The sequence below is a fragment of the Antechinus flavipes genome, chromosome 3 (assembly GCF_016432865.1).
Source record: "Antechinus flavipes isolate AdamAnt ecotype Samford, QLD, Australia chromosome 3, AdamAnt_v2, whole genome shotgun sequence".
NCBI lineage: Eukaryota > Metazoa > Chordata > Mammalia > Dasyuromorphia > Dasyuridae > Antechinus > Antechinus flavipes.
In genome coordinates, this window is record NC_067400.1 from 466,327,622 (window position 1) to 466,352,155 (window position 24,534).

At 33.5% G+C, this 24,534-nt stretch overlaps 1 protein-coding gene across 1 annotated transcript in view; it reads left to right on the plus strand.

Annotated features, from left to right (window-relative positions):
• The first annotated feature begins 232 nt into the window (after positions 1–232).
• Positions 233–24,534, plus strand: part of PSPC1 (paraspeckle component 1) — a 59,404-nt gene continuing 35,102 nt past the window's right edge. The window contains exons 1-4 of the mRNA XM_051986614.1: positions 233–749; positions 6,188–6,489; positions 15,273–15,368; positions 16,317–16,513. Coding sequence (XP_051842574.1) covers positions 381–749; positions 6,188–6,489; positions 15,273–15,368; positions 16,317–16,513 — 964 coding nt within the window. The 5' untranslated portion in view covers positions 233–380. The remainder of the gene's footprint in view (positions 750–6,187; positions 6,490–15,272; positions 15,369–16,316; positions 16,514–24,534) is intronic.

Consider the following 24,534-nt stretch of genomic DNA (forward strand, 5'->3'; position numbering starts at 1 on the left):
ATAAAGCTTCACGTGGCACGCACAGCCAGATTCTCCTTAGTGAGGTTAATGCAGTTGTCCGCGCATGTGCACGAAGAATCTTCTTCGTATCGGTCAAAAAGAGACTATCGAAAAGTTCCGAGCCAGGGGCTGAACTGCGCAGGCGCAGAGGGCGCGGCGCCGCAGCACACGACGAGGGCGGGGCTTGGGGTCGGCAACGTTACAACTAGCTGCAGCTTTTGGCAGCGCCATTTTGAAAGCGCTGTTTCCGCGATTCGGGTGTGTGAAGTAGGAGCTGAACGCCCTGTTCAGTCTTGTGGCTTGCCCGGTCTTCTTTTTCATCTTACGGACATCTTCCCACCCCCCACCCCCAGACTTCCAGCGAATTTGGGGGAGCGATCATGTTGAGAGGAAATCTGAAGCAAGTGCGGATCGAGAAAAACCCGGCGCGCCTGCGGGCCTTGGAGTCGGCTGCGGGGGAGAGCGAGACGGCGGCTGCGGCTGCCATGGCGCTTGCTTTAGCCGGGGAACAGGCGCCGCCCCCCTCGGCGCCCCAGGAGGACCACCAGGAGGAAGAGATGGGCTTCACCATCGACATCAAGAGCTTCCTGAAGCCAGGAGAGAAAACCTACACGCAGCGCTGCCGCCTCTTTGTGGGGAATCTCCCTACGGACATCACGGAGGAGGACTTCAAGCGGCTTTTTGAGCGCTACGGGGAACCTAGCGAGGTCTTCATTAACCGGGACCGCGGCTTTGGCTTCATACGTCTGGTGAGAGAGAGGGATAAATCCAGGGCCTGGGAGCTCTCGGCTCATTGACACGCGCGTGCGCCCCTCCCCTCCTGCTCCCCGAGGGTCCCCAGGGGCCGGCGTCATGGCTGCCCCTACGTTACCAGCCGCGTGCGGCCTCTTCCGGGACTGCCGGGCGCCCCCCGCCTTCTCCATGTCCGGCTCCCCCATGCTTGGCAGTTAGCCTCGGGCTCGAGTCCTGGCTGCTCACCGCAGCCAATCTTGTCCCGATTTAAAATCCCCTTTTCTCACTGTTCTAGATTTCGCTTTTTTAGCTGGTCCTGAGGGAGCGCTTTGCTCTCGTTGTCCTGCAGGAGGCGCCTCAGACCGGTTTTTCTTTGTATTGGGAGAAAAATCTCTTTAGAAGGGTGGACTCGGGAATAAACCACTAATGAAGTCGCAAGGGAAGGTGAGGGAGGTATGGTCTCTGAGTAAGGTTCAGTTGAAAACTCAGGAAATTTCTTATTGAGAAAGGCCTATTTTTTCACGTTATATTTAAAACACCTTTGTGACCTTCAGAATTGCTGTGGGAACGGCCAAGGCACACTATTTCATAGATTTACAGATTTAAAAAGGGTCTATCTTGAAATACTGTCTTAAAATAAATAGTTCCAGATATAGCATATCTAGTGTAGAACAGCTGTCCATGGTTCCGCTGGTAGTTGCCAGTGGTTGGGCGAAGTGACTGGTATAGTTAATTTGGGGGAAGGTGGGTGCTATTTTAACAAACAATATACACCAAAGTAGTGTAAGTCTTCTCTGGTGCAAATATAGATTTAAATTTCTAAAGCTTCAGGTCATAATGCTATTGTATTTTAGCGCAGGCATGAAGAGTGACAGTGTTATGAAGAGTTTGGGAGAAGGAACAACTTAAAACGGTTCACTTTTATTAATGCTTTTCTTTTTATGTTTGTCACTTAAACTCTCACTCACGCCCAACTTACACTTCTAAAGACAGAGTCCCAAAGTACAATTAAATAAATTTACACATTACTTGGGTATGTCTTTCCACAGCAATGGTTTACTACTACTCAGAAAAGTGAGAGTTTTGTTTCATCCTAAATCTTCACGAGTCACTATTGGCTACTGGATTAACATTTGGAAATCTTGATTTTTGTGCATTTCTAAAAGATAGCTCAATTGGTTTGAGGAGAGGCTTCAGTTTTCGGTGACTTTATTAATGATAGATCTGTAACGTAGTTTTATAATTTTTAAAAATTTGTTTTCTTTAACATTATTTACTTAATGAGCAGAATTTTAAAATATTGTGTTTTCTCAGTATTTTCATACAAAAAAGTGAGTTTTATATACCTATTTGTGTTATGTTAATACAATTCTAATATCTGCTAAAAGCAGTGACCATGCAATAAATGGAAAATTCATGATAGTGGATACATGATATGTATGCTCTGATTGTAATTATATTTACGTTTTCAAACAAGTATTTATCAAAGTAGGAGCTATTAACCAAACCAGTTATGTTAAGAATTAAATTTTCAAAACTCAAGTTTTGTTAGTTCTTAAAAAAACTAAAAACTAAGTTTAGTATTAGATAATTTATTAGCCTGCTTTTTTACCTATTATGAACAACCTTGTCAGTTTATAATACTGACATCAGAATAATGGGAAAACAGGATGTTTGTAGAGTTAAAAGTTAACTTTTTGTTTTGAAAAATTACACATGTAAAATCTATATACTACTTGCCTTCAAAATGAAGAAGAGAGAATTTGAAACTCAAGAGTTTTAAAAATGAATGTGTTTTAAAAAAATTTTTTATTATAGCTTTTTACTTACAAGTTATATGCATGGGTAATTTTATAGCACTGACAATTGCCAAACCTTTTGTTTCAATTTATCCCCTCCTTCTCCCCATCACCTCCCCGCCATGGCAGTTGACCAATACATGTTAAGTATGTTAAAGTATAAATTAAATACAATATTAGCATACATGTCCTAACAGTTATTTTGCAGTACAAAAAGAATCGGAGTTTGAAGTAGTGTACTATTAACCTGTGAAGGAAATCAAAAATGCAGGCGAACAAACATAGAGGGATTGGGAATTCTATGTAATGGTTCATAGTCATCTCCTAGAGTTCTTTCCCTGGGTGTAGCTGGTTCAATTCATTACTGCTCTAATGGAACTGGTTTGGTTCATTAAAAATAAATGTCAAAATTTTTTTTATGTAAAATTGGGGGGAAATTGGGTATTCCAATTTTTTTTTTAAACTTTGCTTTAGCCCCTCATTTTGTTGTAATGGACATAATTGGGTGTATAAGTTATCTGAAGACAAAATAGCAAAAATTTCACGTTTCCCTTGTCTTTATGTGTCTGTGATCACTCCGAGATGTTTTATTTTGTTTTGTTTTGTTTTTGAGAAGTAGAACTGATGATATTATCCAGTGTGCTGTTAAAATCTCCCTCCCCATCCCAATAAAAACAAATTTTGTTTAAGTAAATGGAGATAGACTCCTTTTTCTTATTCCTTACTGCCATTGTTGCCTTTTCCCAGTTACAGTGACGCAGAAGCATTGATGATACTATTCTTTGAATTTCCTCTGGATGTTGGGAAAGAGTAAATTAGAGAGCAACTATGGCAATCATGGAATTAATTCAGCTTTTTGTTAACACTGTTCCTACCCTTGTGTATTTTCTTTTTTTTTTTTTTTTAATTTTTAATTTTTTTGTGTGTTTATTTTCTAGACTTCAAAAAAATTGCTCCTTAAAGCCACTTACAAAATTTCTTTCTGTGGGACCATCAAATCTGTTATTTGGATGGCCAAGACTATTTAATAGGCTTAAAAAGTGCCTAATCTCCAATATTTTGGCTTAAAAATAAATAGATCCAGATATAGCATATCTAGTGTTCTGCTGATAGTTGCCTGTGATTGGGGGAAGAGGTTGGTAATTAATTTTGGAGGAGGTGGGGTTATTTTAAGAAACAATTATTTTTTTCCCTTTTAGGAATGTAGTTCTATTTTCATAGGAAGTCACTGAGAAAAAGTTTGTTAGCATGGCTTTTTAGAAAGGCATTTACCATTAAAATTGAAGAATTCCTGTAAGACACTTAGGTGTCTTGTATTTTGATAATATACTTAGAAAAATATTGCTTTTTTCTATACAGTGGATTGTGTCCAGTAGCATAACATCAAACTCAATTATAGCAATATAATTATGGGAAAAAATACCTATTTGACAAGTAAAGATAAAATTCTTTTATTTGATAAGAGGTAGCAAGGTACAGTGGAACAGTGTTATGGATTTGGAGTCAAGAAATCTGAGGTTCAAAATAGGCCTTATTTGCTACTTCTGTGATTAGGAAAGTCATTTAACTTCTCTTGGCTTCAGTTCCTCATATGTAAAATAAAAGTATTGAACTTGATGGCCTCTAAGGAACTTTCTTTTCTGTAACTTTTTTTTTTTTTTTCCCTCTGCTGAGGCAATTGAGATTAAATGACTTGCCCAGGGTCACACAGGGCTAGGAAGTGTTAAGTGTCTGAGGTCAGCTTTGAACTCGGGTCCTTTTGACTTCAGGGCTGGTACTCTATCCACTGTGCCACCTAGCTGCCCCTTATGGTACTTTCTTGTTCTTAAATCATGATTGTATGATTCGTATATGAAGTATGATTTTTGTTCTAATCTTGGAAAGTGTTAATGATGAAAGTTAAAATGTAAGGATGTTAGACTAGCTTATCTTTTTAAATTCTCTTTTGGGATTCTACATTTATATGAAATAATTTTTGATGGATTGTTTATGACTGCCAGTCATTTTTCTGGTAGCACTTCAGAATTTGTGAAAATGTTGTAAGTTCCACCTTGGAAAATTTCTTTCATTGAGAAAGGAGTTTTTTTGTAAAGTGATTTTTGTAGCTGTATTTCTTTAGGAATGGAACCATTTAAAAGAAACATTCCACATATTAAGTACTAGTTTTATTAAGCACATATTAAAGTAATTGTGATCAGATTAGTTTAATTAAACAATTGCAAGCATTGCTAATTCAAGTTATTTTAATTTGACTCAAACTGTTTTTTGTTGGAGGTAAGCCAAAGTTTTTTCTTTGACTTTACATTTGACAAATTAATTTATTTCTTTTTGATTAGCCTTTAAACATATTTAAATAACATAAAACAGTAGAATTCTAGGAATGTTATGTACTAGAAACTAGGGCCTTGAATTGGGAGATAAGAAATATGAGTTACAGTCCCAGGGCTTTATGACTTTGGTAATAAGGAAGATATATCAGGTAATGAAGGGGTCTTGAAAGGAGACCATAAAAAGAACAATTGAGAAAGGCAAATGTTTAGCTTAGATAAAAGAAGGCTATGGCAAACAAAAAAATTATACTTTTCATATATAAGAGAAATTAGTTTTTTATTGCTTGGATCCAGAAAATAGGTCTTAGACTAGTGGGTAGATTTTAGAGTTAAATATTGTTTCAATATTAGAAAACTTATTAAAACTGATGTTGCAGGAATGGAAGTTATTTTTGATGACATGAAATTCCATGTTACTAGAGGAATCTTTCAAGTGCTTAGATTCTGTGATCCTTTTGACATAAGAATCAAAATTCTTAAATAAGGTAATTCATCTAAGTAATCATTAGGACCTCTTAAAACCAAAGATTGAAAACTAAATACTTTGAAACATACCTAGTTATATTTGACTTAAAATAAGCAGATTAGATATAACAGGGTGAATTTCATAATAATTGCTAATACTTATAAAATTCTAATTTCAAGATCTGAAAGCACTGTTCCAATTTTATAAATAGATTAATAAGGTTCAGCCAATTTGCAGTTCAGGCATAAGATCATATTACTGGTAAAACATTGCATTTAGATTGACCTTTAAATTTTTTTTTTTATTTTCAAGTCTAGCACATTTAAAGACTTTGTTCTAATGATTTTGAAAGTCTTAAATACTTTAAATTCATCTATCATATAAAATAGGTAAGATTATTTGCCTGTGGGCTATTAACATTAAACCTTGAGATTGATGTTAGTACTAAAATATAGGTTGTCTTGAGAAGATGTATTATTTATTGTATATTACTTTTTAAAAATTATTCAGTTTTGGAGGTAATAAAATTTGTGTCAAGAAAAGGATGCTTTTCCTAGTTCTTGAAACTCTGGATCATATTCCAGGAAGGATAAATTTCACCTCTCAACCCTATCCCACCTCCCTTATCCCCCATGTGCAATGCATTTTATAAGTTAGAGAATGTAGAAATATTAGGAAAATAGAGATACTGACTAAAGGATGTGAATTAACTACTTTTCATAAAGCTGTGGGGGGGGGTAGGGTTAGGGGAATAGGAGGGAGATAGGCAAAATAAATTTTTTATGATGCCTTTTCAGCATGGACAGCAGGTTTAAGAAGGTGTACAATAATGTGTAAATTCTCTTTTTCCCTTAAAAAAGGAGTCTAGAACTCTCGCTGAAATTGCAAAAGCAGAGCTGGATGGCACTATTTTGAAAAGCAGACCCCTCCGAATTCGATTTGCTACTCATGGAGCTGCCTTAACTGTCAAGAACCTTTCACCTGTGGTTTCTAATGAGCTTCTAGAGCAAGCATTTTCTCAATTTGGTCCTGTGGAGAAAGCTGTTGTAGTAGTGGATGATCGCGGACGAGCAACAGGAAAAGGTTTTGTAGAATTTGCTGCAAAACCTCCAGCACGAAAGGCCCTGGAGAGATGTGGAGATGGAGCATTCTTGTTAACAACGTAAGTTAATGATATCTTTTATTTATAGCTTCAAAAATCACTTCGACTGTCTGCAGTGTGATTTTAGATCACTAACACTCCCATGTGTACCGTGACCAATTCTATGTCTTTGTATCATGTTATTGCATCAATTCCTCAGTGAATATTCAGTACTTTTATTTTTAAGTGAGTGAACAAATACAAATCGTTAAAAAAGGTGAAATTTCTATTATATCTTTATAGCTCATGAAATAATTGAATATACAAACACACCAGATTATTGAAATATATAATCCTGTATTGCAATGCCCAATATTGGGTAGTATTGCAGTAGAAAACCAGAATAGCCACCCAGACTATTCTGTTGTTTCAACTTAATCCTTATCTTCCTCTTGCTAGCACAATAAACAGGAAGGACATTTGAATTACTGTATAATCAAATCCTTATCTCAAGAGGTTTATGTTTGAAGTCTATAGAACTCAGTTGAACTTTATGATATTATTTTTTTTTTTTTTTTTTTTTCCTGAGGCAATTGGGCTCCAGTGACTTGCCCAGGGTCACACAGCTAGGAAGTGTTAAGTGTCTGAGCCCAGATTTGAACTCAGGACCTCCTTGCTTCAGGGCTGGTGCTCTATCCACTGCGCCACCTCGCTGCCCCCTGAACTTTATGATATTATAAGGTTTGTCGCTTAAATAACTAAATGTTTCATCCAGTAACCAGAGCAGCTGCCCAGCCATTATTGCTAGAACCTATAGACTCTCTTCTCTTGTTCATTATTAAAATCTCCTTTATCTTTGTAATCATTTCATACATCTCCATAATCAAATTCTAGTTCATTCTTCTGGGCTACTACTGACTAAATTAATTTTTGATGCTGGGAAAAATCCTTTAATTTTTATGAAATGATGGATCTGGGGATAAATTGCACTTCAGAATTCAACATACAATTATTTAAAATGTCTATTATTTGCAGGGTATTGCTAGAGAAATAGAAAAACATAGAATTCCTTTCCTCAAACTTAGCAAATTAGGGAAGGGACATGCATACACACATATAACAAAATACTGATTTTGTTGGACACAAAGTTTCAGGCAAAGTACTCTTAAGAAATGTGGTGTGAGAAAACAACACAAAGAGTGTACAAAATGATTTCTGAGACACTCTTCTAGTTCTAAGATTCTGTGATTTTACTTTATTTTTTCCCAGCTAGGATAAGGTTCTTAATTAAGGGTATTAAAAAAAACTTTAATTTTTTTCAATAGAATTTGCTTCAGTTGTGAATACAATCTGTGTATTTTATGTGTTTAAAACCAGTATTTTGAGAAGGAATCCATAGCCTTTACCAGCCTTTCCAAAAGTTTCTGTGAAACAAAAAAAAATTTGGGAGCCTATTCCCAAAATCTCAACCTTTACATATTAAAATACCTTCTTCCTTCCTTAAAGAACTAATTGAACGGCCATTTAAAAGCTACACGAAAGCCTTAACCAATGCTCCACATGTAGATTCTTTTCCCTTTTTTGAAATCTCTTTGGGATATAGATCCAGTAGAGATACTGCTAGATCAAAGGGTATGCAGAGTTTTGTAAAAGCCTTTGGACCAAATTGGTCTCCAGAATGTTTGGATCATTTTATTACTTCATCAGTTATGCATTGGTGTTCCATTTTTCTCACATCCCTTCTAGTATTTATTATATTTTCCTGTCACCTTAGCCATTCTAAGAGGTATGAGGTGGTACCTCAGAGTTGTTTAAATTTTGATTTCTCTTAATCAGTAGTGATTTATGGCATTTTTTCATATGACTAGAAAGAGCTTTGATTTCTACATCTGAAACTTGTCTTTTCCTATCTTTTAAACATTTATCGATTGGGAAATGGCTTGTATTCTTATAATTTTGAGTCAGTTCTCTGTCTGATTTACAAATGAAGCTTTTATCAAAAATACTGGCTATAAAAATTGTTTCCTAGCTATCTGTTTTCCTTCTTATCTTGGCTGCATTGGTTTTGTTTGTGTAAAAACTTTTTAATGTAATCAAAATTATTCCTTTTTCATTTCATAATGTTTTTCTAGTTTTTCTTTGGCCATAAATTCCACAAATCTGAGAGGTAAACTATCCCTGGTCAAACTTAATGTATTAACAAGATATTCTCCATTCCTACATAACTTTTCCCTCTTTCTCCCTCCCTCCCCCATGTTGGTAGTCCTTTTCTCATTGGGGAGGAGTCATTATAAAATTGGTGTGACTTAGGCCATAAATAAGTAGATAAGTTGTTCCTTTGTTTATAGAAGTGTGCCTCAACTGCTATGTCAAAAGACTGCTGGACTCTTTTGAAGCTCATAAGGTTATGTCCTAATCTATTTAGTCTCATATGTTCACCCAAAGATCAGGAAAGAAGAAAACAGAGAGAGAAGAAATAGAGATTCAGTTCTTAAAACTTAAAACTTAAAAGTTGTCAGGGAAGAGAGCAAAAATTGCTTTTAAGCTTGAGTGGGAGGTGGGAGGATGGTGATACCCATCAGAAATAGAAATTAGGGGAATGGTAAATGTTGTGGGGAAAGAATAGAAGAGTTTGGTTTTAAACATTTTTATATATTAGGAAACTTTCTATAATGATAATCAGATTGGAGATTTAGAGAGAGGTAGCTTGTAGAAATAAAAATGTGGCCATTAGCATTTTGGTAATTATAGAAGTAGATTACTTTTTTAAAAAAACCAAGAAATCTCTTGAGAGCCTTGGGAAAGCCACATTTAAGGGCCAGGGAAAGATTAACAATACATTAAGAAATACTATCAGTTAACTAGCTATTTCCTATCAGATGCTGAATATACAAATTAAAACAATTTTTTTTTCTCTCTAGAAGTTTACATTCTATTAGGGGAGGTTTGTATATATTGTATGGGAAGGGGAGAGGAGGCATAATTTGGGAGGGAGAGCAATAACATTTTGGGTATCAAGAAAAGCTTTGTGTGGTGCCTGAATTATGCCATGATGATTTGATGAGAGGGATTCTATAAGATAGAGGTGAGGAAGGGTGTATATTCTAGACATGAGGGATACATATTGTGCTTGAAGAATAGAGGAGACCATTTTAGCTGGGTGGAAGAATAAAGGAAAGGGAGTAGTGCATATAATGAGATTGGGAAGATAGGTTGGTTAAGTGTTAAGCTGGGGGAAAGATACAAAGTTTTGGCCTTTTGAGAATTTGATAGCTTAGTAGTAGAATATCGTCAGCATAAATAATAGACTATTACAGTGCATTAAAGTGTTAGCAATAGGTTTGTTTAAAAATTATGTGAAGTCTAAAGGATCTACTTGTTTTGTCACTTTTCTGAGAGGTACCATTTGTTTTGAGTCTTAAAAGATAAAGAGGGAAGAATGGCATTTGTAGTAGTATAGGGAGTAGCTTGGACATAGGCATAGAGGTAGTATGAAAACATACGTCTCAGAAAAAAGAATAGAGGGGATCAACAGCATCAAATGCTGAAGTGAGATCAAGAAATATTAGAATAAAGAATTTGTTAATAAATTTCCTTTGTGATCTTTATTAGTAGTGGGAAGTGGAAAAATCAGAATGCAGAGGGCTGAGTTCAATATGACTGATAAGAAAATGGCAGAAGTAAGTGAGTTAGACATATCTTACTAGCTTCAAACTTGATGATAAAGTACTCCACGAAGACCAGGGTTTAAGTGCTTCCTCTGATACACTGGTGCTGGGACTCTGAACAAATCAGTCCTATAAGACAGAGATGTCAGATATGTGGCAGCTGGGCAATGGACCATTTATAGGCATAACTGGGAAATGTTTAATAAAGTAAGTAAAAATTTAGTATTAGTACATAATGTTAATTTGTGGTTTTCTAAGTATGTGGTCAGCAGGGATTTGTTTCCATTTGTGTTTTATACCACTCCACTAGTCAACTCTTCTACCATAGATTCATTAGTAGAGGAAATTACTTACTTGGGAGTTAGTTACATTGCTGAAATCAAAAGGTGCAATCCCAAACTCCCATCCCTGAAATCTTAGCATAGTTTATAGGCAGATTGGAAGAGCAGACATGTAAAGAGGAGAAAGCATGAAGAGGAATGAAAATGATGGCATGGATGTGACTCCAAAAGAGATTTCACTGGAGGTTGTAGTTCTTTAAAATGATACAACTTTGTAAAAGAAACAAAAGAATCAGTATTGATGTATTAATAACAATGAAAGTGATATTCTCTCAGTAGCCCATAACTGCTGTTGCTATTTAGACAACTCTGAGTTCAGGTCATTGAATTTAGGAATGTGGCTATTTTTCCATTAATTAGATAGCATATTATCCATTCTTGATCCTCTTTTCCCAGAGGCCTCTTTATAACTTTTCCACCTACCATCTTTATTCACAATGGAACTGGTTTCTATGATTTTTCCCTTAGTTCTAGTATTTGACTACCTAATTTTTTTGGTACAAATATTACTTTTATGATATCTTTTGTATTTTTTTTTAGTATAATTTTACTTTTTTTTTTTTTTTTTTTGGTAATATGTAGTTGCCAGTTCAGGTTCATCTTGTGCCTTTCCTTTGCCCTTAAGATTAGTGTTTCATAATTTAGAGCTAAAAAAGTTACCAGAAAAATGCTGGTATTAAAAGATGGTTAATTTCTTGGGGAAACTTTGGATAATTAAAAGACTTACTCTTTTTTTTTTTTTATAACTTTATTGACAGAACATATGCATGGGTGATTTTTCACAACATTATCCCTTGCATTCACTAATGTTCTGACTTTTCCCTTTTGTCCCTCCAGCTCTTCCCCTAGATGGCAGGGAATCTTATACATGTTAAATATGTTATGGTACATCCTAGATAGAATATATGTATGCAGAACCATACAATTCTCTTGTTGCACAAAAAGTTGGATTCAGAAGGTAAAAATAACCTTGGAAGAAAAACAAAAATGCAAGTAGTCCACATTCATGTCCCAGTGTTCCTTTTCTGGGTGTAGCTGATTCTATCCATCATTGATCAATTGGAACTGAATTAGATCTTCTTTTTGTCAAAGATATCCACTTCCATCAGAATACATCCTCATATAGTATTATTGTTGAAATATATAATAATCTCCTGGTTCTGCTCATTTCACTCAGCATCAGTTCATGTAAGTCTTTCCAAGCCTCTCTGTATGCATCCTGCTGGTCATTTCTTACAGAACAATAATATTCCATAACATTCATATACCACAATTTACCCAACCATTCTCCAATTGATGGGCATCCATTCATTTTCCAGTTTCTAGCCACTACACAAAGGGCTGCCACAAACATTTTGGCACATGCAGATCCCTTTCCCTTCTTTAGTATCTCTTTGGGATATAAGCCCAATAGTAGCACTGCTTTATCAAAGGGTATGCACAGTTTGATAACTTTTTGGACATAATTCCAAGTTGCTCTCCAGAATGGTTGAATTCATTCACAACTCCACCAACAATGCATCAGTGTCCCAGTTTTCCTGCATCCCCTCTAATATTCATCTTTTTCCTGTCATCTTAGCCAATCTGATAGGTATCTCAGAGTTGTCTTAATTTGCATTTCTCTGATCAATAGTGATTTGGAACACTTTCATATGAGTGGAAATAGTTTCCATTTCATCATCTGAAAATTGTCTGTTCATATCCTTTGACCATTTATCAATTGGAGAATGGCTTGATTTCTTATAAATTAGAGTCAATAAAGACTTATTTTTAATAAGACTTTTCTTTAGTAAAAGTATTGTTAACCAACACCTAGCATTATATCTAATGGAAAAAACACTAATTTTCCATGTGTGTAATATTAAAAGTAAGACAAAAAGGCTTTCTGTCATTATTGTTACTTGACATCAGAAATTCCTAGTTATAGCAATGATAGAATCAGGAACTAGATTATAAACATTGGTATAAGACAGTAGTGTCAAACTCAAAGGATTCCCACCAGCTGCGTATTTATTTATTTAGGGAACTGCAAATTAACAGTTACCTTGCATATTTATTTTGTTAACCATAACCTAGTTATATTTTAATTTGGTTGGGAGTTTTGTGGGCTTGAACCCTCAGGTCACAAGTCTCCATCTCTGGTGGAAAGGAGGCAAAATTATTACAAAAACAAAGCAAAAAAAATTATTTCAGTTAAGTAGATAAGAAGCATCAACTTCCAATAAATAGATGAGAATTGTCGATTTCAATAGGGGGTTTGTTAAAAAAAAAAAAAGTAAAGGAAGTTTGAAAAAGGAAGTAAAAAAAAGAAAAGATCAGAAGGGAACAAAGCAGGGCAGTATTGGTATTGTTGTATTAACTTCAAAAAAGGCTGCATATATTAGAAATTGTTTCATACAAAATCCTCTATGGGGAAATGTTTGTGCTTGTTTAAACTTATTTAAAAAAAGATTACTGAGAAAAAATCACTAAATGTCTAAAATCTTATATCCAAAACATACCAAGAATTTGTACAAATGTGTAAGAATATGTCATTTTGAACAAATTATATGAGAGACTTTAACTGCCACAACATTAACAGTAAAATTGCCTACTCATGTTGAATTTTGAGGGTTGTGACAGGATGGAGAAATTACTTTTCACTGTATGGAATTCATTTGCCAAAAACTAATGAAAGGAAAACTGTTTTCTATAGCTTTTAGAATAACCAAATGATTAGACTTAAGGTAAAATTATAGTTAGGTGATTTTCTTTTATATATAAAGCTTAGGAATCCTAGAATTAGAAAACAATTCAAGAGATAAGCTTCATTAGCCCTCTGCTTTCAGTGGCAAAAAATAGAAATTTAGAAAAATTAATAAGATACAGTAGAAAAGGGTGCTGTCTTGCTTTCAAACCTACTTCTCAACAGTTGTTAATACTTTTGTGTTCTTAAGCAGTCATCTGATCTTTCTAAGTTTTAGTTTTTATATTTGGAAAATGAGAGTTGTAGTAGGTGCCCTCTGAGGTCTCTTCTAGCTGCGTCTATTAAAAATTTTATAATTCTAACCTCCAGGTTAAAAAAAATTCTCTCTCACTAGTTCCAAATTAATTATGATTTGAAAGATTGTTTTATCTTGCTTTGATTTAAACACAATTAATCTTACATTTTTTTTTTTTAATGTCAGGTAGATATTGTTTTTTGTTTTGCCCCTTCAAAAATATTTCCCAATTAATTTGTTTTCTCCTTTTATATTCTCCCCTCCCAATTGGGAAAAAATAAGGATGACATTACTGTTATAAAATTATTCATAGTTAAGCAAATTGGTTGCTCACGTTGATCATATCCAAAAATGTTTCCTTCTGCATCTTGAGTTCATCATTAGTTCTCTAAGTTGTCTTTTCTTTCTGGGTTGTTACACAACCTTTGTCTTATTTCAGCCTTACTTTGGTAAGGTATTATCAAAATACTTTCATTTTTTTCCCTATATCTTCTGCTAGAAAAGACTAAATGAGGTAGGGGAGGGATATTTAGGAACTCAAACCCATCAAGTAGGTAATTCATTTAGCCTTTGGTGGGGAAGGGATGCTTGAAATACTATATATGTTTTGGATTTTACACCTTGTTATTTTTCTCCTGATATTTTAAATTCTTTATTAGTTTCAAACTAAGTCCCATCTCTCACTCCTATCAAATACTAAGAAGTTTATTCAATATAGTTGATCTCAGTTTTGGAATAACATTTGACAGGCATCTTGGATACACTGTTGTAGACAGCTGAAATATTTTTTGAAGAAAGCTACTTGAAATTTAGTTGTTTGAAAACAACTAAATCAGAAAAAAGATTTTTCTGATTAAATGTGCTTATTTAGCACATTCTTTCACACATTGTAGGTGCTTAATAAATGCTTAGTAACTGTTAATATGTTTTAGCTTACAAAAGCCATTTTTAATGTTCATTGCATTTGAATTGGCTAATAGTTAAAGCTTCAGTTCTGGATAGTGTTAACAAGTGATTTTTATGAAGGAGGAGGAAAAGAAAAGTCTTGTTATTGCAGAGTTAAGAAAGAGATCCAATGATAAAGTATAGAACCTAATGCTAAATATGTGTCTTGAATTTGGATCTGAAATAAGCTTTTGCTTCCAGAGAATTATTACCAGTCATTCAAATATTTACTGCTTGCTTTCCTGCTATAAGCAAAATTGGTTGGCTTGTGTTGAGATTCCCGGATTTTTGTTCCACAGATTTGGTTCTTGAACAGAGATAAATAGATTTTTAGGCCAGGAAGAATATATAGGTATTACTCAAACAACTATTATTAAATATGTTATTTGAGCATGGTTTAGGATGGGGAATTTAGGAATCTGAAAGAGTATACAATAAATTTACTTTTCTGGTCAGCCACATAGCATCAGTTATTTCAAATAAGTATACTATAAAAGAGAAAATTTGTTATTGCTCTAAATTAGTTTTGTAAATAATTATACCTAATTATAATTAATTATACCTATACCTAAGATTAGCTGACCAGTTTATAAAAAACAAATTATATTTAGCCTTTCATTCTGAATTTCATCAATGAACTATTCTTTACATGGGTTAGAATAGCCATGAAAAAAGAATATATATATCCTTATTATAAAAACAAATATCTAATGTTAATTTAAAACATTTATTATTAAAAACATCTCTAATCCAACTTGAAGAATGTAATTTAATTAATCTAAACAAAATTTATTTTTCTTTTGAACACAATTCTGAGATATTAGAATAAATATGTTGATGAGAAAATTTCCAAAAGACAAAGTCAGTTTCTCAGAAAGCTAATTTTATATACCTTCATTTACATTTAAAAAATTTTTTTCCTTCCTCAGAACACCTCGGCCAGTCATTGTGGAGCCCATGGAACAGTTTGATGATGAAGATGGACTACCAGAGAAACTAATGCAAAAGACACAACAGTATCATAAGTAAGCTACTTGTAAAAAGCAACTAATGATGTTTTTATTACATTCTTTGACATAATGCATAATTGGTTAATCAGTTACTTTGGTTAATATGTAATTATTACATATTCCTTTGGACTGTCAAATTTTCTTGAACTAGAGTGTAGGATTAAGTATATATAGATATATAGAGAGATTAAATATATATATATAGTGAGATATATGAGCATATATATCTATATATATCTCTGTATATAAAGTAAATATGTATACATAGAGAGAGAGAGTAGGATTAAGTATATTTAACACAATCTATATTGAAAACACTTTAATCTTTATTCAATTCATAGTCACTTCAGGATAATAGGATGCTTTATGATAATTATAAATACCATTTTGCATATTGATGTTCAGATTTGCCACTTAATAGGAATTTCCAGCTTCCAGAATGGCAAGCAATTCAGTCTTTTACTTTTATTACTTAAGTGTTCCTGTTTAGTAATTTAAAGGGGTAATGCGTATCTAATGAAAAGTGGGGCTTTAGTTTAACTCAGGTCTTTGTGAGTTGAAGAAATACATAAACTGATCGAGTCCTTTATTGTGCTCTCAGGGTGGTTAATGGAAAAAGTTTTCATTGTTGCTGCTGAGGGGGGTTGGAGGTGATAATTGTCTTTCTGAAATACTTAGTTGTGACAGGAAATTGATATTCACAGAAATAGGTCATAATTGCTAATATTAATTGTAAAATAGGTATTATTATGCTTCAGATATGTCGTGATTAATTTGGTATGTGTTCACCAGCTTAAAATCCTACTTACCATTTATGACTCATTTTCTGTGGAAAATCTTTTCCATGTTCAGAAAATCCAAAATCATTTCATAATTTGAGAGCTACCTGTATATAAATGGATATGAATTAAAATTGGAAATAAGGTATTTGAGGAAAATATTTGTTTTTAAATGTAATTTTAGGGAAAGAGAACAGCCTCCTCGATTTGCTCAACCTGGGACATTTGAATTTGAGTATGCATCACGATGGAAGGCACTGGATGAAATGGAAAAGCAGCAGCGGGAGCAGGTTGACAGAAACATCAGGGAAGCCAAAGAAAAACTAGAGGCAGAAATGGAAGCAGCAAGACATGAACATCAGTTAATGCTGATGAGGCAAGGTAATACTAATTTTTCCCTAGCTTCTATATAACTAGCTCTGTTTATCAGAGTTCAGAGTTGTGACATTCTCTGGCAAACAAAAGGCTGCTTAATGTTATACTTAACTTGTGCAAATGATTTAGAGTATGGAGCTAATCATGTCTAAGTTTTTAAATTTTGTCCCTCTTTAAACTATTGTATTGTACAAATGTAAACTATAGTTAAAAAATTATATAAGTATAATCGTATGTACATACATATATTTCCATTCCTCTAGCTATTTTTATACTTTCACATTCTTTGGCACTAAGGGACAAGAAAATCTTAATGGACAAGAATAATTTAATGGATCACTACAAAATCATTTCTTCTCATTGGAAAAACTGATATGCAGATAGTGGATCAATAGAAACATTTTAATTTGTGGATGACAAGGGGTTTGTTTTTTTAAAATTTTAATGACAGTACATTTTTGTGTTAAAAATTGTCTTATTAGAAAGTGAACTTTTGAAATATTTTGCCTTCTAAACTAAGATTGAAGCACTTTAAAAAAAACCCAAAAACTTTTTATTTAATGTTTTTCCCCAGTTCAAAACAACAGAAAATTTTTTTTATTTTAAAAATTTTTGAGTTACAGGTTTTCTCTCTTTTCCCTGCCCACAATTAAGAAACCACATATGAAATTATGCAGCACATTTCCATGAAAGTCAAATTGTGAAAGAAAACAAAAGATCTTCTACTCTAATGAAAATAAAAACCAAGAAAAATTAAGTTTAAAAACGAGAGAGAGAGAAAGAGACAATGCTTCAGTTTGTATTCAGACATAATTCCTTATCTGGGTATGAATAGAATTCTTCATCATAAAGTCCTTCAAAGTAGTTGTGGATGATTGTACTACTGAGAATAACAAAGTCATTCACAGCTGGTCATCCCAGAGTATTGCTGTTACTTTGTATAATAATAAATTTCACTTTGAGTTCATGGAGGACTTTCCAGGTTTTTGGTTAATTTTTTTGAGATCGTTTTGCTTATCATTTCCCAAAGAACAATAATATTTCATTATAAAGACATGCCACAGTTTATTGAGCCATTTCCCAACTGATGGGCATTCTTACAATTCCTAAATGTTTTTGTCCCGAGAAAAGATCTGCTATGAATATTTTTGGTACATATAGGTCATTTCTACCCCAATCCCCCCCAAATCTCTTTTGGTATTCATGTCTAGTAGTGGTGGTGTTAAGTCAAAGGATATGCATGAATTTATACCCCTTTGGGCACAGATCCTATCTTTTGATCATTTATCAATTGAAGCATAACTTATTTTTTAATTAATTTTACTTAGTTTCTTTTATGTTTGAGAAATGAAATCTTATCAGAGAAACTTGCATTGATGTTTTTAAAAAATTAACTCATCTCTGCCCTCCCATTCTCTTTTCTTTTATCTTGTCCCTTTGCAAAAGTGTTTTAGTGCTGACCACCCTCTCCCTCAATAAATCTCCTCTTATCACCCTTTCTCATATTTCATTTCCCTTCTATTTTCTGCAAGGTAAAGTAGATTTCTACACCCCTATTGAGTATGTATGTTATTTCCTCTTTCAGTCAGTTCTGATAAGAGTAAGTATTCTCCCCTGTCTTTCCCTTCTCTACTTTAAAAGATTTTTCTTAAAGTATTTCTTGATTTACAGTGAGTCCATGGCATATGGTGCATTTATTATGATCTTTAAACTGGATTGAAATTGATTTAATTTCCTTATCCTTCTTTTTCCTCATTGCACAGGAAGTACAATAATTTAAATTTCTATTACTCTTGTTTTCCAAGTATAGTATTCTAAATCACTTGCCTGTTACTAAATATACATAGAGATTGACTTAATGAAGGAGGAACTTTTTTTCTAGATTCTAGATATCTTGCCTTGATAGGTGAGAGAGAAAGAGAGTGTGAGAGACAGAGAGAGAGAGAGAGAGAGAGTGAGAGTGTGTGTGTCTGTGTGTGTGTGTGTGTGTATGAGACACTATGTTTTATTGGAAGAGAAAGATTTAGAAATGAATGATGTAAAAACAAAAAAAGAGGAGAAAGGGAGAAACCTAAAGCCTTATGGATAGTTAGTTAAGAACTATTTCTTTTTAGCTAGTTGACACATGAACAAGAAGTGTTTATATACTTGCCTCAGAAACTATTCTATTTTTAGTTATTCAATTTGTCTTTCTCTTTCCTTCTCCTTCAACTATAATCTTCTCTACTTTTTCCTTTTTTCCATAATTATCTCCTAATCCTCACTTAATTGCTATGGAAAAAGTATATTCTAAATAAGGTATTATTATTAAATTATTTTATGAAGAAAATATTTCATATTTGTTCTGAAGCATTGTGGTCAGGTGGGTAGAGGATTAATCCAGAGGCAGAGAATGTGTCAACTGTCCTTTCTGCTTCTTACACATATTATTATGGGATTCTGGACTAGTCATGGAGTCTCAGCACTCCAGGAAACTTGCTAAAGATGCAAACTAGCTGTTCTTGTTCATTGGTACTGTTTTCTTCTAGTGAATTCCTTACATTAGTGAAGTCACATGTAAGGCTCAAAATTTTCCCCAAATTTTGACTGTGATCTTACAGTACGAGAATAAAATTCTGAGGGCAAGTAGATTGCATGGCAGACTTCCAGGGAGCATATGGTGTATGTATGACTTTTGAAATGTCCCAATTAGCAATGGTTTATACCTGCTTATGCATAAAATATTCTTTGGTCATCATAGGATATAATGCATTTGGGACAATTTACCTTTAGGGATTTCTATTAGGTATACTTCGTGATAAGAACTAACATCTTTTTGCTGCTTTATTTTAGGTGGTGATAGGTATTCTTAGCAGTCTATACGTCTGTCCCAATGATAAAATATGTATTTTGAAAAGAGAAAAAATATATATAGAGAAGACAGTTTGTTCCTATATAGCACATATTATATTAAATTATGATGACCTCATGCTTTTGACCATTTTGACTCTTGCTTTAAGGTAATTAACATGTAGAAAGTGCTTTTATAAGCATTTTTTTGTGGAATTTCTTTGTTAATATTTGTAAGGTGAATTTTCTTTTCTAGACAAATGCTGTGATATTGCCTTTTTTTTTTTTTTTAATGAAATTGGCTGTATATTCTCAAGCACAGGTAGAGTTCAATAATTTATGCAATCCCTAAACTTGCAACCTGAGAAGAAAAACATTCTTTGATTTACCAAAGGGGACGATACTATTGTATTCTTCGTCTTTGGAACCCATGTGGCATAGAATGAATTCAATTTTCTTATTTGGCTTTTTTTTTTTTTTAATTACTAGAACATCTAAAAATAACCTCAAAAGTGTCATCGCCATTTTGTGAAAATATCCCTAAAAGCACATTCTTTGATTTACTTTTTTCATTTTCATATAAATCATTTTCTTTCTTTAGTTGTGTAAGGCATGCTGCTTTGGGAATGTAGAAAGCTAGCTTATTTTAGTACTTGCTTTTCTATGATACACTATTAGTCCCAACTAAATCACCTAACTAATTACTTTTACAGGACAATGTTACTTCTTCATTTAGTTTAGACTCTTGATATATTTTTTAATGTGATTCATTTTTCTATTCGTACAATCTCAGACCCTTTTCTTTTAAAATTTTATTTTTGCTTTTTAGCATTTCTGTAAAGCATTGGGAGTTATAGGCACAAAGTAACATTTTCAGGGCATTTTATAACTCAGAAGGACAAAAATTGTTTTTATAAATTAATTTAGAATTATCTACAATGGCCATGAAAATTTCTTGTCACTATTCTTGGGAAAAGTATAGGGTACATGCGAATTGCTTTTAACTGTTTAATAATTTGTATTGGATGATCAACCAGGAGAAAAAGGGGACCTTGTGTCCTGATTTGATATGAAATATATGTTTTAGTGTTGCTGTGCAGTGAACATGTTTTTAGCATGTTAGAAACATTCAGATTTAGGGGATGATAGCCAGACTCTGTTCTAGATTTCCCATCATCATTAGCACTTGATGTAGCAATAATGAACTAATTCTTTTCCATTTGAACTTGGACCTGAAAGTGTTTAATGGAACGCAGTAATAACATTTTTAGGGGTAACATATTGGAAAGGACATGGCTACTGACTAGCTTATTCTGTTTCTACAGACAGATGTTTTTTGCTGTGGTGTTTAAAGGGGTCTTAGATACAGGCACTTCTTAATGGTTTGGATTCTAGAAATTGACATTGAAGAATCTCTGTTTAATTCAGCTGGCTAGTTAACTACCAACAGAGAAAGGAGATGGTATCTATTGGTTTCATTTCAGATAATGCTCCATTTCTTTTGTCTTAACTCTTAAGACTTCTTAACTCTTAAGAATTCACCTTTCCAGGCTGACCAATTATAATCCACATATAGGTATAATCTTCAAGGGGCCATCCTATGTTTGGAGGTAGCAAAAGCAGAGATCTGCCCAAAAAAGAATCAGTAAAAATAGAAAGCACCACAATGGTAATCTTGGAAAACCCATGGAGTAGGGAACAGTAACAGCAGCAGTGGTTCTTACACACACATAATTCTTGGCTTTGGGATGACCTTAAAATCCAGGACTGTTAACTTCAGAAATATAGGGGAACATAATGCAAGTTGGTGGGTTATTATTGCAGAAACTCAGGTGATACAAGTGAGTCTTAGGGCCCATCCCTCCATCCCAAAAGCCCTGCAAGGAGGAGGACTTGGTTTTATCACAAAGACTCTATTCTATTCAGGAGCTAAAGCTGGAGTGAACTTAGAGGAAACAAAACACATTATAAAAATTATTGTAAATCTAGACCAATCTAGAACAAAGAGTAAATACATAATGATTATAAGCTACTCAAAGGGGAAAGTTTTTTTATTTTTATCAAGGACTACATGACTATTTAGAAATAAAAAGCAAAATATTAAAAGAACTGAGATTAAAACAATGGAGGAGAAATTGGGAAAAGCATGGCAAACCTAAGAAACTGTCAGAATATTAGAATAGCCTAAATATATCTCTGATTAAAGATAAAGAGAACACTATCATAAGATTTAAAAACAAAAAAGATGAATATATAGAATACCTGATACAAGAATCAGAGGGCACAGAATCCATTGATCACTTCTTGAAAGAAATCCTCAAAACAGGCAAACTAGGTAGATCCAGAGCTCCTCCCACATCAGAGAAATACTACAAGCTTCCTAGAAAGAAGAAATGGTTTAAGTTTCTTGTCAAGTCAGGGTTGACAGCCTTTTGGTTCCTTCTAGAGATGGGCTTATAACCAAGAATGTATTAATTTATTTTGCAAAGTGGAGTGGATTAGAGACCTCTTAAAATATTTTCCAGATCTGAGTTGAGTAGGATCTTTGAAATGCAATATTCAAAAGAACCCTAGAAAGGTAAAACTGTAAATTATTGGAAGAGGCTATGTAATTGTGTGCTAATATTGTAATAATTAACCCCTTCTACTTTCAAAGTAATGACTTTTTAAAAATTAATAGCTTTTGTTTTTACATGGTTAAAGTTTCTCTCCCCCTCCTCCTCCTCCTTTTTCTTCTCCCCCTCCTCCCTTTCTCCCTCTCTCTCCCAGAAAGTGTCTGAGGCTGGATTTGAACTTGGGTCCTCCTGACTCCAGGGTCAGTACTCAATCCACTGTACTGTTTAACTGTCCCTAAAATTTCTCTTTTTTAAAGTTAATTCTCTTAAGAAAAGTTATTTTTCCCTTCTAGAGAACCATTCTATATCACAGTATTGATTATAATTATGTCTCCCTCTAGTACTTTTTCCTTTTCTCTGTTCTTTCTTCTTTACAGAGAAGGATAGTGTCAATAATATTTGAAGCTGTTGGTTTCTGCACCTCTACTCTTTTAATTTAAAAAAAATCTTAATCACCCGTTCATGTCTCCAATTTTGGAATTTGTTTTACTTAAAATTAATTCAACTCTTCTTTCTTCTACCTTCCTTGTCTACTTGTCTTGTCTCCTTTTATTTTCCTGTTCAGTTTAATGTTATTTCTACACCAAATTCTTAATAATTCAGCTCTTTGGTTCAGATGAAAGTGAGATTCATCCTCACTTCATTTTGTGAGCTACTGAACACCTTCCCCTTTTTTCTTTGTTCTCTACTTTTATTTCTTTTCCCTTTTTATTTTCAGTATTACCAAAACAGATTATCATCACACCCCTTCCCTCCAATCTTACTTAAACTCTCCTCTTTGGCCCTTAATGACATCAAGATTCTGTAGGTATGTTTAATTTTTTTCTTATTAGAATATATACACATGCACACATGTATATATATATATATATATATATATATATATATATATATATATATATATATATAATATATATATATATATGTTTATATTAGAATATATTAGAAGAGAAATATGTACAGTCCTTTGAATGCTCAGAGATATTCAGCTTTTTGGTTTTCATTTCATACTTTAAGCTCTGGTTTAGCAAGAATTATACGTAAGCTTTATATAGGCCAATCTTAAAGGTCTTTGTACTAATTATCTTAATTGATTCTCACCACAACCTTGTAAGACAGATTCTATTATTATCCTCATTTTTCAGGGTTTGAATAAACTTGGCTGAGAGAGAGTGACTCATGATTACATAGTTAAATGTCCAAAGATCAAACTCAAGTCTTCCTAACTCTTAAGTCTAGTGTTGTTTATATACTTCAAAGAAGCTTGAAAGTTCTATTAAGGATCTGGTTTTTTGTGTGTTTTGTTTTTGTTATGTTTTCTCCTTGTAGGATTATGTAGTTTTGTATAACTTTTTCTTAACTTTTTAACTTTTATGTTTATTTTTAAGCTTTTATCTTTTAGAATATTGAATCCCTAGGTCTTTCCTTTTGGAGGATTAGCTTCCAAGATCTTGCATGATCCTGTTTTTTGTTTTTGGTTTTTTTTGGGGGGGACATAAACTCTTTCCTTTTAGTTTTTGATCTGGAACTCTGGCTTTTGGCTATGACATTAGGGGTTTTCATTTTGAAGTTTCAGGGGAAGACTAGTAAAGTCTGTTTGTACTTTGCTCTCTGGTTTTATTAAATTTGAATTTTTTCATTTATGATTTTTTTGAAATATGGTACCTAGCCTTCTTATTTTGCTTATGCTATCTTAGCTGGATCTTAAATATGTTCTCCATTTGGTGGGTATTTCATACCCCTTCTACCACTTACTTTTTTTGTTTTTGTTGTCTTTATGAACCTGATGATGATACAGGGAAACGAGTTGTTTTAATTTTCATTGTCAAAGCTCTTCTTACTCCCCAGATTCCATGCTTCTCCTGTTTGTTCTTAGTTGCCTTATTGTGGTCCATACAAGCATGGACCAAGAAATAGCAAATTTAACACAGTAAATCAATAGAATTTGATGTACTCTAGCTCTCTCAATATAACTTATCTGTCTGATTTCATTCCCTATCCCTCATTTAACCCCAGTCTTTTCAAGATGTTCTTTATCTCCTTCCTCTCACAGTCAAAATTAGTTAAAATACTTTCTACCTTTTATGTCGCCACTTTACTGAATCTCTTCTAATACTGTTATAAATTGATTTATAATTTCATTGCTCAATTGAAATAGCTCTTTCCAACATTACCTTGTTGTCTTATGGATACCCACTCACTTCTGGGTTTTATTGAATTTACTCTTTCTTAGTTCTCTTCCTTCTGTCCCTGTCTTCTTTCCTGGTTCATCTTCTATATCATGCCTCCTAGTTGTGGGTATGTCCCAAAGTGCTTCGACTCTTCTCTTATTGCTATACTCATTTACTTAGTGATCTCATCAATTCCAAATGGGTGTAATTATGCAATTAATTTCAGATTAATATAGCTATCCCTAGACTCTCCTAAGTTTTAGTGATATGTGACTAGAACTGCCTTTTGAATCTTTTTAACTGGTTGTTTAGAAGGTGTTTCAAATTTGATATGTCCAAAGTAGAACTTTTTTTTTAAATAATAACTTTTTATTTTTCAAAATATATGCAAAGATAGTTTAACCTTTGCAAA